This window comes from Ranitomeya variabilis, chromosome 2 (assembly GCF_051348905.1).
Source record: "Ranitomeya variabilis isolate aRanVar5 chromosome 2, aRanVar5.hap1, whole genome shotgun sequence".
NCBI classification, from domain to species: Eukaryota; Metazoa; Chordata; class Amphibia; order Anura; family Dendrobatidae; genus Ranitomeya; species Ranitomeya variabilis.
This window is the reverse complement of record NC_135233.1, coordinates 310,750,575-310,766,646: the sequence shown is the minus strand read 5'-3', so window position 1 is coordinate 310,766,646 and position 16,072 is coordinate 310,750,575. Positions and strand designations below refer to the sequence as shown.

The 16,072-nt window shown below is 42.4% G+C and overlaps 1 protein-coding gene across 1 annotated transcript in view; it reads left to right on the top strand.

Moving 5' to 3' along the window:
• The window catches only part of MAMLD1 (mastermind like domain containing 1), a 256,294-nt gene extending 247,845 nt beyond the window's left edge, over positions 1–8,449 (top strand). The window contains exons 4-5 of the mRNA XM_077285235.1: positions 3,498–3,579; positions 5,391–8,449. Of these exons, the coding sequence (XP_077141350.1) occupies positions 3,498–3,579; positions 5,391–6,412 (1,104 nt within the window). The 3' untranslated portion in view covers positions 6,413–8,449. The remainder of the gene's footprint in view (positions 1–3,497; positions 3,580–5,390) is intronic.
• The last annotated feature ends 7,623 nt before the right edge of the window (positions 8,450–16,072 follow it).

Below are 16,072 nucleotides of genomic sequence, written 5' to 3'. Positions count from 1 at the left end.
AGCTCAGAGGAAACAGTTTTTCTTGGTCAATCTCAATGGTAAAGTGAGCAGGTCCCACACCAAGGGGGATATTTCAGGGAGTTACGATAGCATAGTGGAGCGTGCTGTGCGGGGTTGATGGCGGTCACTTTCTGTGTATCTGGTGATAATATATAATATAATTATCACCCCTCTGGTTATACACGCAGTAACATAAATACATTGGGTCCGTGTACTAATACTGGAGACACTGTGGAGACGCAAGAGTTAACAAATGACCTTCTGGTAGTGTCTGCTGTAGCAGAGATGTCTCCCCATGCTGACCACACAAGGCTACAGTGACCTTCTGTGGGGAAACAACTGCAAGGCAGTCGCCATGTATAAAGAGCAGACCTCCAGATATACATGTTTTCTGTCTTCTGTGGAGGAGGCTATGGTTGGCTCTTACTGAGGTGGTAGGGCCCCATCATAGGTAAGATTACTCCTCTTTACTAAGTGCTATGGCCAGAACCTAAGATGAAAACAAAATGGACACATACCCTGTAATAAGCAGTAGTGCATGTAAATACCATAGGATGCTTAGTTAACATTGCTTTCATCAAAAAAGCATAAACGCCATCCTGCCACGACAAGGTGAACCCAATCGGGACAGTACCTAACTCCAGACGGGTGGCTGCACAGTCAGGACCCCATCCTGCTCTACCCTTCTCTATTCGGGCATCTACTGACACATAGCGAGGTGAACTACAAGAGTTAGTTACCATCCCGATTGGGTCATCTTGTCGCGGTGGGATGGCTTTTACACTTTTTTGATCAAAATAGTGTTAGCTAAGTTCCCTATGTTATTTACATACACTATTACTATTTATTCACTTACTGCAGGGTATTTGCTCACTTTGTGTTTATCTTAGGTTCTTCTTATTAAATGACCACAGTGTGAATACACACCTATGTATTGCACTTATATAAACATATTATCTGGCTCATTTTTTTAAATTTTTGTTCAAGTGCTATGCTCAGTAGACATGTTCCTCCAACTAATATGGCTTGTGGGGACTGGGGATCAGTTTATAAAAAGAACCGCGAGGCGAGGCCTTGGACAGGTTTGTCACGCCAAAACATTGCACCTGAGAGTTCAGTCATTTTTTTGATAGTCTGAATAAGAAAATCGTCCAAGATCTCCACACTTTGACATTGCTTCTCTACAGTTTTTGGAAATATTATTTATGCACGTCATGTTAATTAAGTAATTTAATATGAGTATGAAAATGATTTTACATAATAAGTATTTAAAGCGAACCTGTCCCATTGTACATGCCGTCCGATCTGTGGACAGCACAGTATAGAGGAGAAGCTGAGCTGAGCAGAAGGATATATAGGCTTTTGAAAAAGATTCAGTAGATTCCCTGGTGTCTGTATGCATAGAACTCTAGTGGGTGGCCCTACTAGTGATTGACAGCTGTCTCTGCTTTCAGAGTCATACAGAGAAGACTGTCAGTCACTGAATAGGACCGCCCACTGGACTCATGCATACCAACACTAGGGATTTTACTGAACCTTTTCCCATAAAAAAATATTTATCAATCTGATCAGCTCCTCTATAACTTTCTGCCTGATCAGCTCCTCTATAACTTTCTGCCTGATCAGCTCCCCTATAGCTTTCTGCTTGATCAGCTCCTCTATAACATTCTGCCTGATCAGCTTCTCTATAACATTCTGCCTGATCTGCTCCTCTGTAACATTCTGCCTGATCAGCTCCTCTATAACATCCTGCCTGATCAGCTCCTCTATAACATTCTGCCTGATCTGCTCCTCTATAACTTTCTGCCTGATCAGCTCCTCTATAACATTCTGCCTGATCTGCTCCTCTATAACATTCTGCCTGATCTGCTCCTCTGTAACATTCTGCCTGATCAGCTCCTCTATAACATTCTGCCTGATCTGCTCCTCTATAACTTTCTGCCTGATCAGCTTCTCTATAACATTCTGCTTGATCAGCTCCTCTATAACATTCTGCTTGATCAGCTCCTCTATAACTTTCTGCCTGATCAGCTCCTGTATAACTTTCTGCCTGATCAGCTCCTCTAATACATTCTGCCTGATCAGCTCCTCTATAACTTTCTGCCTGATCAGCTTCTCCATAACTTTCTGCCTGATCAGCTTCTCTATAACATTCTGCCTGATCTGCTCCTCTATAACATTCTGCCTGATCAGCTCCTCTATAACATTCTGCCTGATCAGCTCCTCTATAACTTTCTGCCTGATCAGCTTCTCTATAACATTCTGCTTGATCAGCTCCTCTATAACATTCTGCTTGATCAGCTCCTCTAATACATTCTGCCTGATCAGCTCCTCTATAACTTTCTGCCTGATCAGCTCCTCTATAACTTTCTGCCTGATCAGCTTCTCCATAACTTTCTGCCTGATCAGCTTCTCTATAACATTCTGCCTGATCTGCTCCTCTATAACATTCTGCCTGATCAGCTCCTCTATAACTTTCTGCCTGATCAGCTCCTCTATAGCATTCTGCCTGATCTGCTCCTCTATAACATTCTGCCTGATCAGCTTCTCTATAGCTTTCTGCCTGATCAGCTCCTCTAGAACTTTCTGCCTGATCTGCTCCTCTATAACATTATGCCTGATCAGCTCCTCTATAACATTCTGCCTGATCAGCTCCTCTATAACATTCTGCCTGATCAGCTCCTCTATAACATTATGCCTGATCAGCTCCTCTATAACATTCTGCTTGATCAGCTCCTCTATAACATTCTGCCTGATCTGCTCCTCTATAACTTTCTGCCTGATCAGCTCCTCTATAACTTTCTGCCTGATCAGCTCCTCTATAACTTTCTGCCTGATCTGCTCCTCTATAACATTCTGCCTGCAGATCTGCAGATCAGAGACCATTTCCATTATGACTGGTTCTCTTTAAAGTACCAATTTGCCCCTAGCCATGTTCATGGATGACATCAGAGAAGTGGGGGCTGTGTCCAGAGTGGTACTGTATGATGTATGCCAGGGAGAGGTCACTATCCAGCAGTGAACTGGCATTAAGGACATAGAACAATAGAAACAAATGTCATTGTGATGTGACAATTGAAATAAAAATATTATGTAATATCCTAAAGCTCAACATGGAGGATGAGGATAATGGAAAACTTCTTTGCAATTAACTGACCCTAACTTTATGCTAGTGAAAGCAGAAGGACGAGAATCCACAGGATATCAGTGTGACCCTCTTGGATATGACCACCTAAAGGGGTTTTCTAATCATCACAAGTGTTGATATATAGCAAGTCACTTGCTACAACTGTAATACACCTTTGTTATGAAAAATTAAACTAATACACATAACTTATATCCTAGATCCACATTTGGTGAGTGAAACACGAAACCTGAATTTGCATATTAGGGAAATATGCAGTATATATTCTGCATGGTTAAGACTTTCTCTGATTGCAATCTGCAGAGGACTGTATTATGATGTGCAATGTAACATGATATTTTTTTTATTTCAGGTAAAACCCCGGCCAAATATGATGAGCATGACGTCTGAACAGCGCAGTGCATTTGTAGCTCAACAAATGAACCAATTTCAAAGTAAGAAACCCAAATATTTCCCCACAGTCTCCAATATCACTGTAGTCTGAATTATGCATCCACATGTATCTGTAATGCAGGCTTGGACTGGCCCACAGGAGAGCAGGAGAATCCTCCGGTGGGCCCCTCCTATATGAGCAGTGCTTGGCACAATATACATGAATCATTATGTACAGACACAGGCAGCATCTTATTCATGTAACAATCTACCCTGCTTATTGTTATATACATTTGGTACCTGACGGCTAGAGAGGAGTCCGCGAATCTCTAACCTTCCTGCATCCCCGGTGTGGGTTTTGATCACCCAGAGCCGGAGCACCATCATCTGTGTGTCCTGCTTATCTCTTGTTGGGACCTGCGGATTATTTTTTTATTTCTTCATTCACTTACATGCATTTTTTTAGGCTCCACATAGAAGAAAAGAAAGAAAATAAGCACCAAAACTGCTCAGTTCAGCCACGTCCTTGGGCACACAGTGGGCGCCTTTTTGTTAAAGTAGTTTTTATTAAGAATTTTTTACATAAATGGGATAAAGAAAAAGGGGGAGACGTATAATAAATACACAGTAATATAGAAACAAACAAGAACCAAATAAAAGCAAAAAAGGGAAATGTAAAGGAATGAAAGATATAGGCAAAATAAAGGTGAGATGGGGAGGACAATATTAATGTCTATTAAGGAAAATGGGGAAAAGGTAAAAATATAAAAAATTAAGGGATAGAAGGAAAATGAAGAAGATTGTGGTATGTACAGGATAGGCAAGAGAATGGGGTTACCATACACATAAAAGATGCCTTATATATATAACATTTAAGAGGTAGGAAGGGAAGAAAAGAAAAGGGAAAGTCAAGGAAAGGGAAAGGAAGAACACCAGCAAACAGGTGAAATACTAACCTTTACATAATGTAAAATACTGTTCGTTGAATTCTAATAGCGGGCGCAGTTTTCATGAAATCACATCGAATTTGCTTGGACAGTTAAAAACAGAATTTTTATGCAAAAAAAACAACAGAAAATGCGCAGCATTTACGCTACATGTGAACACGGTCTAAATTTCGCAAACAAGGCAGTATTGTGAATTAAAGGGAATCTGTCGGCAGGATTTCACCCCCAAACAAATTATATGTGCTTGTAGGTCTTGTAAAGACAAGTGCAGCAATAGCTTTACATTGACGGTACGTTCCTCCAGTACTGACAAAACTGGCATCTGAATAAATACGCTAATGAGGCTGAAGTGCTTTCAGAGAGTGGAAGCACTTTCCAAGTTTTTTGTTTCTAAGGCTCTATTCCTTGCCCCGTACCACCTTCTCCTTGTTGACTGGCAGCTCCTTTGCATGGAGTCACACAGAAAAGGAGATGTAAGTTAAGCAGAAGCCGGTGCTGGGCGGGAAATATCGCGAGCGAGATCAGATTCACACCGAAAGCACTTAAGCTTAACTTGTTGCAATGACTCAAATTGCGATTTCTCGGTACTTGAGGAATGGACTGGCTAGTTACAGGTATGCATGGACTTGCCTTTACAAGAGCTACATGGGCACATAAACAGTTTGGGTGGTGAAATCCTGCTGACAGATTCCCTTTAATTTCCAATTTCACCAACACAATATAGTGACCCTCTAATCTCCCAGGGTTAATGGGGGTATCCTGCTGCATTGATCTAGTGACTAATGTTTCTCACTGGTCACATAACATTTCCTTATCTGATGTTACATTCTAATTACAATGGTGATATTATGATATAACTGAGCTGTGTTGATCAGAAAAGTTTCATCCATCCTACTAAATATTTCAACTTGGCCTTTCTATTGCAGATATCCCGCAGTCTATCCGTACAGACTGTGTTCAGCCTATGCCAACGCCTCCCCAAGCTCATCGAATTATCACATCAACACAAGGGATGATTCAGACAAACATGGGTGCTGGAATAACACCAACAACAATGAATCAGAATAGTGGGTCCATGGTTATGATGAACACTGCCAAGCAGCAAGGAATATTTCCAGGATCTACAGATTTCAGTATGCCACTTAGACAAAATCAGAATGCACTTAGTATGACTGCTGGCTACCAAACCGTGCACGGCCAGCCTAACGTCCGACCGGGAATGGCGTTATCCGGACATACCACCACCAGTTCGCTAATAAATCATTCTGCAGCTCAACAACATTTACGGCAGTCCAACATATCAAGAATTCCTAATGTGTATGCCAGCCCATCTTCTCAGATGTGGACTCAGAGTGGAGTTTCAAGATTAACAGGTCAAAGCCAAATGGATCCCAGTTTGCAGCAATTTTCTAACAACCCACTGTTCACCAAACAAAATGTCAGACCAAATATGACAAGCCAGCAATTTTCCCATCAGGGAGTGGTTCCTCCAAACCAGATAGCTCCTGGGGTTCAAATCAGACAAATGCAAAAACTTAGCCTGACCCAGGCAAATCAAGGGGTAGGGTCCCTAAACAACCCTAACATTGGGACCAGCTTGTCCCGGGGACAGATTGCAGCCCTCAATGCTATGAAAGCAATGCCTCAAGGTCTTTCCACCTTTAACCAAATGAACCCTGGTCAACTTGGTCCACCTTCTTATGGGCCAACGTCAGTCCAAACACCTGAAACCTTTGATAGGCTAAACTCTGGGGCTGAGATGCATCAGTATGATTTTGTTGCAGCACAGAACAGTTCTGTCCTGTCAGCGAACTGTAATGAAGCCGACTTTATTGACTGTCTAATGAAAGGTGGCGGCTGTAGCAGTAACGACGAAGACTGGCTAAACAATTTGACGATTCTTGATGATATTTTGGGACAGCACAATCAAAACTCCGGTCCTGTGTAGCCCTCCCAGCAAACAAACCGACGTGGAATTCAATTCATTCAAAAGACTTGCAATCAATTGTTTGAATAGTGACGTTAACCCAACGGTTAATATCGACAATTGTTTTCTGACCCTTGTATATATTTAAATATTTTCTAAATTATGTTTTTTTTTTCCAACAATTAATAGAAGTATTGCTACTTCTGTGCGTGACTGTACATAAAATTATAGCATAATGTTTTGTTACATTATAGAGTTTTCATTTTTAACACCTTGTTTTAAATATGCAAATCATTAGTTTCAGTAATACTATGTATTACAGTATGAAAGAAAATTGTTATGTTTTTTGACATAACAAAATGTAGGGGGGTGACAAAGCAAACTGAATGCAATGCATGCCCACATATTATAATAATACTGAAAATTTCATGATAGTATGGCCCAAAAAATAGAATCAAGGAAAATCAAATCAAAAAGTTTTTGCAAGAACTGACTGATTCAAGCATACATGGCTGATAAATTGAGGCCCCTAACTGGGACTTGCCTCTAACAGCTGAAGCTCAACACTGGGTTATAAGGTCATCATCCGCTGAGATCACTCCATCACTACATTTATTTCAGTGGCTTCCATGTGGGACTTGTCATGACTCATGAGGGAACTACCAACATGGAAAGGGTTGTCTTTTTAATTATAGTAGTAAAAATAAATTGCACCTTTAAATCATACCATAATAAAATAAGGCTAAAATAAATAAATAAAATAAGTAAAAAAAGCATATCCTTATGCCAATTTATATCCAAACCCCTAGTTACTTTTACAAAATCAAACTGGCTGTAAAAAAAAAAATTCTATAATAGTCCTGTATCTTTCTAAGAAATCTGACCCATAGGTGCCAGATGATCCTCAGACCACAGGTGTAAAACTGGCCATGCACATTAGATGGCTGTCAGTTGAAAGACGCCGCCACCGCCGATCTTGGCCAACTCTCCCATACCTGTGAGCGCATGTTCGGCCAATTGCTCCTGTGTTCTCTATGAGAAAGCCGCCAACTGGCATGTCAGCTTTCCGGGAGAACAATGCGATCGCCAGTCCAAAATCAGACATGGAAGATCGACATCTACCCCAACCATGAGTTGGCCGGTGCCCCCATACGCATTAGGCCAGTGTTTCCCAACTTCAGTCCTCAAGACCCACCAACAAGTCATGTTTTCAGGATTTCCTTAGTGATGGAACTAATGCTTGAGCAGGTGATGAAATTATCACCTGTGCAATACTAAGGATATCCTGAAAACTTGACCTGTTGATGGGTCTTGGGGACTGGAGTTGCGACACACTGCCTTAGACCTGTCGATATTGGCAACGTAAGTCAAATGTGTATGAGGGCATTAACTGGAAGCCTCTGGATCGTAGGGCAAACTTTTTGAGAGGGCCCTGAATTAACATGTGCCATTTATAATACTGGAGTCTTCTTATGTGGCCGAGTACATTCAGCCCCCTTAGGCAGCAGAGCCCAGGTGTGAGTGCTAGCTTTGAGCACCAGCGTACAGAACCGTTTACTACCTATATTCAGAATGAAAATAAACAACAAAGGTGACATTGCCCACCAAAATGTAATCAAATGCACTTAGGGTTTTCAATGAATTGATCAAATATTCCGCCCCATTATCCATCTGTGTAAAATATAAGAGGAAAACACATTGTTGGTTTGCACACCTCTGTACATATTTGTAGTATAAAGGCGACTGGTTCCTGGGTTTAAGGCTTTTTCCCAATTATGTTTTACTGAAAAAACTGTTTCAACGAAAAAGCCTAGACATGGATTTTGTCAATTTTGTCTATGATGTTTTCTGTCAGCTAATATTGTCTGATGTATATTTAAGAGTCTGTTTATAAGAAAATCCACTGTACTGTAAAACCTATAAATGTTCATACTTTTTGTGTAATCATATTTTAATAGTCGCACCATATTTCTGTAATGCATTTGTAATATAATGTCTGCATCAAGCACAGAATCAATGATGTTTTTTCTTCATACCATAATAAAGAGCCAGGGAAATAAATTGATTTCTGCATTTAATGATAAAAATTCCTTTCGGAGGACAATTAATAGAAGACGTGAAGAAATATTCTAGGAGGCGGCAAGAAAATTCACCCACTGTTACATCATGGTTTAAAAATGCTTCAAATACTTTTTTTTTTTCAAACCTCCTATCAGTTTTACTGGGAAATGGGCAAAATAATGTGGAAAAACAGTTTTGTGTGCACTAAAGGAGCTTTTGCCATTAAAATCAGTCGAAACTTATGCAAACAGTTTTGAAGAAGTTTTAATCTGCGTTTAGGAGCAGACTCTATTCTAAATCCTCATCAAAAAACTATGTGAACATATCAATACAGGTAAGAGTCTTATAACGAACAGCAAAAGGCGAGAGTAATATAAAACTTAAAGGGGTATTCCCATCTCCAAGATCTCATCCCAATATTCCAATATGTAGTAGGTGTAATAATAATTATAATATTAGCAAATACCTAACTAGAAATGTAGTATAGTTTTCTTGATTCTTTATGTCTCTTTCCTAATGTGCAGGCATTGCAGGACCTTAGGTATCCATGGTTACTGATGAAGTGCCAGTTAGCTAGTTACTAGTGGTTGTAACCATGGATACCTAAGGTCCTGCAATGCCTGCACATGAGGAAAGAGACATAGCGAATCAGAAAAACTATACTACGTTTGCTAATATTATTATTAGGTCTATTACATATTGGGATAAGATCTTGGAGGTGGGAATACCCCTTTAATTTTTAATAAATATGTATAAGATAATAAGGTGCTGCATAGAAAGAGGTCAGATTCTCCTGCCCAGGCATAAGTGACCTTATTTGTTGGTGGATGGAGGTCTGTCTCTCTTAATTAAAAACAAAAATGTGATCCTGACTAGCCTTCAGTAAGGCGTTCTAGGTCATAATAATGGAAGGTGATGTGTTGTTGATCCAGTAAAACACAATAGGATAATAGTCTATTCTCTATCCAAAAGGTCCATCATAATCCAGGAGACAACTGTATCATAATGCTAAATGGTTTTTCGGACCGTTGAATGTTAATTAGCTGTTAATGACATAGATGTCAGCACAAGTCATTTATCCTTGTAGAAAGACCCAAATCTCCCAAGTGAGCGGCTGACAGTGGTCAGACTCAATGGCTACACCAGCTAAAGTAACCTGACCACATATAGATAATTAAATGTATCGTCAATGAATAGACATTAGATTAAACCAACATATAGTCCTTGGTATATGTAGGAACACACTTAGTTAAAAACAAACAGAAACCTTCTCATCCATTCGTTGTTTTTTGCCACCTGTCTGTCCTCTTTCTAGGCAGCACCTTATTATCTTATATACACAAGTTACGTTTTATATTACTCTTACATATTGAGGTTCCTGATGTGATACAGTGAGGTGTCTTTGATTGTAAGTGGGCTATATTTCCACTCATTTGATTTTTTTCTTAAGAGTCCTATTACTATAATCTGCACCTATCACACATTTATTGTATATACAGGTACTTTTGATATGCAATAATTGTCACTAAAAGTATGGTAATACCTCTTTAATTTTTAGTGTGCCTTCCGATTGGCTCAGTATGACACTGTGACCCTTGAACCAACAAAAGTTGTGCACCACTGCCCTACATGAAAAGGTAGCTTTATATGCTACTCTTAGTTTAGAAAAGGCTTTCTGACAACTCCATTCAAGCACTATAGCAGCCGTACATACAGTCATGACAGAAAGTGTTGGCACCCTTGGAATTGTTCCAGAAAATGAAGTACCGTATATACTCGTGTATAAGCTGAGATTTTCAGCACATTTTTTTGTGTTAAAAACGCCCCCTCGGCTTATACACGAGTCATTGCCCAGAAAGCCAGGGGGGAGGGGAAGGGGAGCTGCGGAGCAGCGGCAGGAGCTGGCGGCTGTGACATCATACTCACCCTCCTCGCACCGTCGCTGAACGTCCCTGCATCTCCATTGTCCTGGTGCAGCAGCTCTTTCTGTGCTGAGTGGTTACATGGTACTGCTCATTAAGGTAATGAATATGCACGTGTCTCCACTCCCATAGGCGTGAAGCGCATATTCATTACCTTTAAGAGCGGTACCACGTGACCGCTCAGCACAGGAGAGCTTGCTGCATCAGGATAATGGAGATGCAAGGCCGTGCAGTGACGGCGCGAGGAGGGTGAGTATGACGGGGGAGGACAGGGGAAGTTGAGCCATGCATAAAAGGATGGGATGTGGAGCCCAGCCATGCATACGAGGATGGGATGGGGGAGCCCAGCCATGCATACAATGATGGGACGGGGGAGCCCAGCCATGCATACAACGATGAGATGAGAAAGCTCAGCTATGCATACAATGGTGGGATAGGGGGAGCCGAGCCATACATACAAGATGGGATGGGGGGAGCCATGCATACAACAAGGGGACTGGTGGAGCCATGCATACAACACGGGGAGCCACATAGAGCAGGACAGGATGGAGGGAGCCACACAGAGCAGGACAGGATGGGGGAAGCCACAATTAGCAGGACAGGGATGAGGGGACAATAAATACCCGGCTTATACTCGAGTCAATAAGCTTACCCAGTTTTCTGTGGCAAAATTAGGTGCCTCGGCTTATACTTGGGTCGGCTTATACTCGAGTATATACGGTATTTCTCCCAGAACATTATCACAATTACACTGTTATGATCCTTAGTGGTTGAGGATCACAAATTACTCCAGCTAAGTAACAAACATAGGACAAGCTCTAGGGAGGTGGTAAACTGGACTGACCGCAAAACTGAACCTATCCAAACACACTAGAGGTAGCTGGTGAACGTGCCTAAAAATCCTAGACGTCTCGAGCCAGCCTGAGGAACTAACTACCCCTAGAGAGAAAGAAAGACCTCTCTTGCCTCCAGAGAAATAATCTCCAAAGATATAGAAGCCCCCAACATGTAATAACGGTGAGGTAAGTGGAAGGCACATACACAGGGGTGAAAACAGATTCAGCAAATGAGGCCCACTAATACTAGATAGCAGAAAATAGAAAAGGGGTCTGTGCGGTCAGTAAAAAACCCTTACAAAATATCCACACTGAGATTTCAAGAACCCCCGCACCAACTAACGGTGTGGGGGGAGAAACTCAGTCCCCTAGAGCAACCAGCAAGCGAGGAGATCACATTTTAGCAAGCTGGACAAGAAACATGATGAATGCTGATAATCAAAAAATGAACAAACAAAAACTTAGCTTGTCTTGGAGAGACTGGGAGCAAGGTAGTCACAAGGAATCTGAAGAGCACTGAATACATTGATAGCAGGCAAGGAACTGAGTATCCAGGTGAGCTAAATAGGAAACCAACCAAGGATAACGAACCAGCTGATGCAGCCAACCTGCAGAAAGACAACACTACACAGTACCGTTTGTGACCACTAGAGGGAGCCTAAAAATAGAGTTCACAACAGTACCCCCCCCTTGAGGAGGGGTCACCGAACCCTCATCAAGACCCCCAGGGCGATCAGGATGAGCCGCGTGGAAGGCACGAACCAAATCGGCCGCATGAACATCAGAGGCGACAACCCAGGAATTATCCTCCTGACCATAGCCCTTCCACTTAACCAAATACTGAAGCCTCCGTCTAGAGATACGAGAATCCAAAATCTTCTCCACCACGTACTCCAATTCGCCCTCGACCAGCACCGGAGCAGGAGGCTCAACAGAAGGAACCACAGGTACCACATACCTCCGCAACAAAGACCTATGGAACACATTATGAATGGCAAACGATGCTGGGAGATCCAAACGAAAAGACACCGGGTTAAGGATTTCCAAGATCTTATAAGGACCGATGAAGCGAGGCTTGAATTTAGGAGAGGAGAACTTCATAGGAACATACCGAGAAGACAGCCACACCAAATCCCCAACACGAAGTCGGGGACCCACACCGCGGCGGCGGTTGGCAAAGCGCTGAGCCTTCTCCTGTGACAACCTCAAATTGTCCACCACATGGTTCCAAATCTGCTGCAACCTATCCACCACAGAATCTACCCCAGGACAGTCGGAAGACTCAACCTGACCCGAGGAAAAACGAGGATGGAAACCAGAATTGCAGAAAAAGGGCGAAACCAAAGTAGCAGAACTAGCCCGATTATTAAGGGCAAACTCGGCCAATGGCAAAAAAGTCACCCAATCATCCTGATCAGCAGAAACAAAACATCTCAAATAAGTTTCCAACATCTGATTAGTTCGCTCGGTTTGGCCATTAGTCTGAGGATGGAAGGCCGACGAAAAAGACAAATCAATGCCCATCTTAGCACAAAAAGTCTGCCAAAACCTGGACACAAACTGGGATCCTCTATCAGACACAATATTTTCAGGAATGCCGTGCAAGCGAACCACATTCTGAAAAAATAGAGGAACCAAATCGGAGGAGGAAGGCAACTTAGGCAAGGGCACCAAATGGACCATCTTGGAAAAATGATCACACACCACCCAGATGACAGACATTTTCTGAGATACTGGAAGATCCGAAATAAAATCCATGGAAATGTGCGTCCAAGGCCTTTTCGGGACAGGCAAAGGCAAAAGCAAACCGCTGGCACGAGAACAGCAAGGCTTAGCCCGAGCACAAATCCCACAAGACTGCACAAAGGAACGCACATCCCGCGACAAGGAAGGCCACCAGAAGGACCTAGCCACCAAATCTCTGGTACCAAAAATCCCAGGATGACCCGCCAACACCGAAGAATGAACCTCTGAAATAACTCTGCTGGTCCATCTATCCGGGACAAACAATCTCTCTGGTGGACAACCGTCAGGTCTATCCGCCTGAAATTTCTGCAGCACTCATCACAAATCTGGGGAAATGGCAGACAAAATCACTCCCTCTCTGAGAATACCAGCCGGCTCAGAAACTCCCGGAGAGTCAGGCACAAAACTCCTAGAAAGTGCATCAGCCTTCACGTTCTTCGAACCAGGCACGAGACCACGAAGTTGAAACGGGAAAAAAACAACAACCAATGAGCCTGTCTAGGATTCAGGCGCTTGGCAGACTCACTCGAGGTAAATCAGATTTTTGTGATCAGTCAAGACCACCACACGATGTTTAGCTCCTTCGAGCCAATGTCGCCACTCCTCAAATGCCCATTTCATAGCCAACAACTCCCGATTACCAACATCATAATTCCGCTCGGCAGGCGAAAATTTTATTGAAAAGAAAGCACATGGCTGCATCACAGAGCCATCAGAGCTTCTCTGCGACAAAACAGCCCCTGCTCCAATCTCAGAAGCATCAACCTCGACCTGGAAGGGGAGAGAGACATCTGGCTGACATAAGACTATGAATAACAAAATCCTCAATACTTTGCACCCGTGCAGTAAGATGATCCACACTAGAAGTCAGAGTCTGAATATTCATGTCTGCAGCTGAGCTCAAAACCACCCAGAGTTCAAGGGGATGAAAGAAGCTAAACAGACTGCAGCAAAGGAAAAGCGGGAGGAAAAAAAAAAAAATGTACTCAGGTCTTTTAATCCCACTTCTGCGATGCATTAAACACTTTTTGGCCTGCTATACTGTTATGATCCTTAGTGGTTGAGGATCACAAATTACTCCAGCTAAGTAACAAACATAGGACAAGCTCTAGGGAGGTGGTAAACTGGACTGACCGCAAAACTGAACCTATCCAAACACACTAGAGGTAGCCGGTGAACGTGCCTAAAAATCCTAGACGTCTCGAGCCAGCCTGAGGAACTAACTACCCCTAGAGAGAAAGAAAGACCTCTCTTGCCTCCAGAGAAATAATCCCCAAAGATATAGAAGCCCCCAACATGTAATAACGGTGAGGTAAGAGGAAGGCACATACACAGGGGTGAAAACAGATTCAGCAAATGAGGCCCACTAATACTAGATAGCAGAAAATAGAAAAGGGGTCTGTGCGGTCAGTAAAAAACCCTTACAAAATATCCACACTGAGATTTCAAGAACCCCCGCACCAACTAACGGTGTGGGGGGAGAAACTCAGTCCCCTAGAGCAACCAGCAAGCGAGGAGATCACATTTTAGCAAGCTGGACAAGAAACATGATGAATGCTGATAATCAAAAAATGAACAAACAAAAACTTAGCTTGTCTTGGAGAGACTGGGAGCAAGGTAGTCACAAGGAATCTGAAGAGCACTGAATACATTGATAGCAGGCAAGGAACTGAGTATCCAGGTGAGCTAAATAGGAAACCAACCAAGGATAACGAACCAGCTGATGCAGCCAACCTGCAGAAAGACAACACTACACAGTACCGCTTGTGACCACTAGAGGGAGCCTAAAAATAGAGTTCACAACATTACACATGTTTTGTTAGACACATGTTTATTCCCTTTGTATATTGGAGCAACACAAAAAAAAACAGATAAAAAATGCAAACTGGACATATTTTCACTCAAAACCTCAAAAATGGGCCACACAAAATTGTTGGCATCCTCAACTTAATATTTGGTTGCACATGCTTTTAAATAAATAACTGCAATCAATCGCTTCTTATAACTATCAACAAGCTTCTTACACCTCTCAACTGGATTTTTGGACCACTCTTCTTTTGCAAATTGCTCCAGATCTCTCATATTTGAAGGCAACTTCTCCAGATAGCAACTTTAATATCTCTCCACAGGTGTTTAATGGGATTCAGATCCGGACTCTTTGCTGCACACTTCGAACTCACCAGGGCCTTGTTTCCATCCATTTCTGAGTGCTTCTTGAAGTATGTTTCGGGTCATTGTCCTGCTGGAAGACCTATGACCTAGGCCTTTGACACTGGGAATTACATTGCAACCCAAAATGATTTGGTAATCTTCAAATTTCATTGTGGCTAGGACACAGTCAAGGCATGCAGTGTCAGAGACAGCAAAACATGTTTGAACCTCCACCATATTTGACTGTAGGTAGTGTGTTCCTTTCTTTATAGGCCTCATACTGTTTTCAGTAAATAGTTGAATTATGTTGTCACAGGGGTACGGTGACAGAGAGGGGCCAGAATATTGCAGCATCCAGTTTCACAAACTCCTGCACTGGTTAAAAGAACTTCAACATCTTACTAATTAGTGCAGATTTTTTTCCTTGCTGGCAGTGCAAGGGTTAATATGTTCAGTTGAAGCTCCTGGAGCTTTCCTACCTGGATTGTCTCAGCTGTTCAATGTTTACCACTCTCCTCTGCTATATATGCTCACCTCAGGCACTTAGGAATTGCCAGTGTTAGTTGTTACTGCATGGTTTGGAGTTTGAGGAGTAGTTTATGGTTGGGGCTGGTGTTAGGAGATTTGTTCAGAAGATTGTTACTTGGAGTTTTGTTTGTGTACACATCCTCATCCTCTCCTGTTTGGTTTCTCCTTCCTTCTCTCCCCTGTGTTCCACTCTGTTGTTTAGTTAGTGCATTTTTTATGATTGTTATTTTCATTTATCCCTATCCGTCTTCCCTTGTTTGTCTGGTTAGTGTTCTCCTATACACTTGGGCTTCCCACCTCCCTGGATGGAGGAGGGGACAGATAAGCGTTTCTATAGGAGCATAGCAAGGCATGTGAACGCGGCATCTCCACCTTCAGGAGTAATCCAGGGGACAGGGATAGAATAGGGTCCCCCTAGTTATAGGGACCTGGTTAGC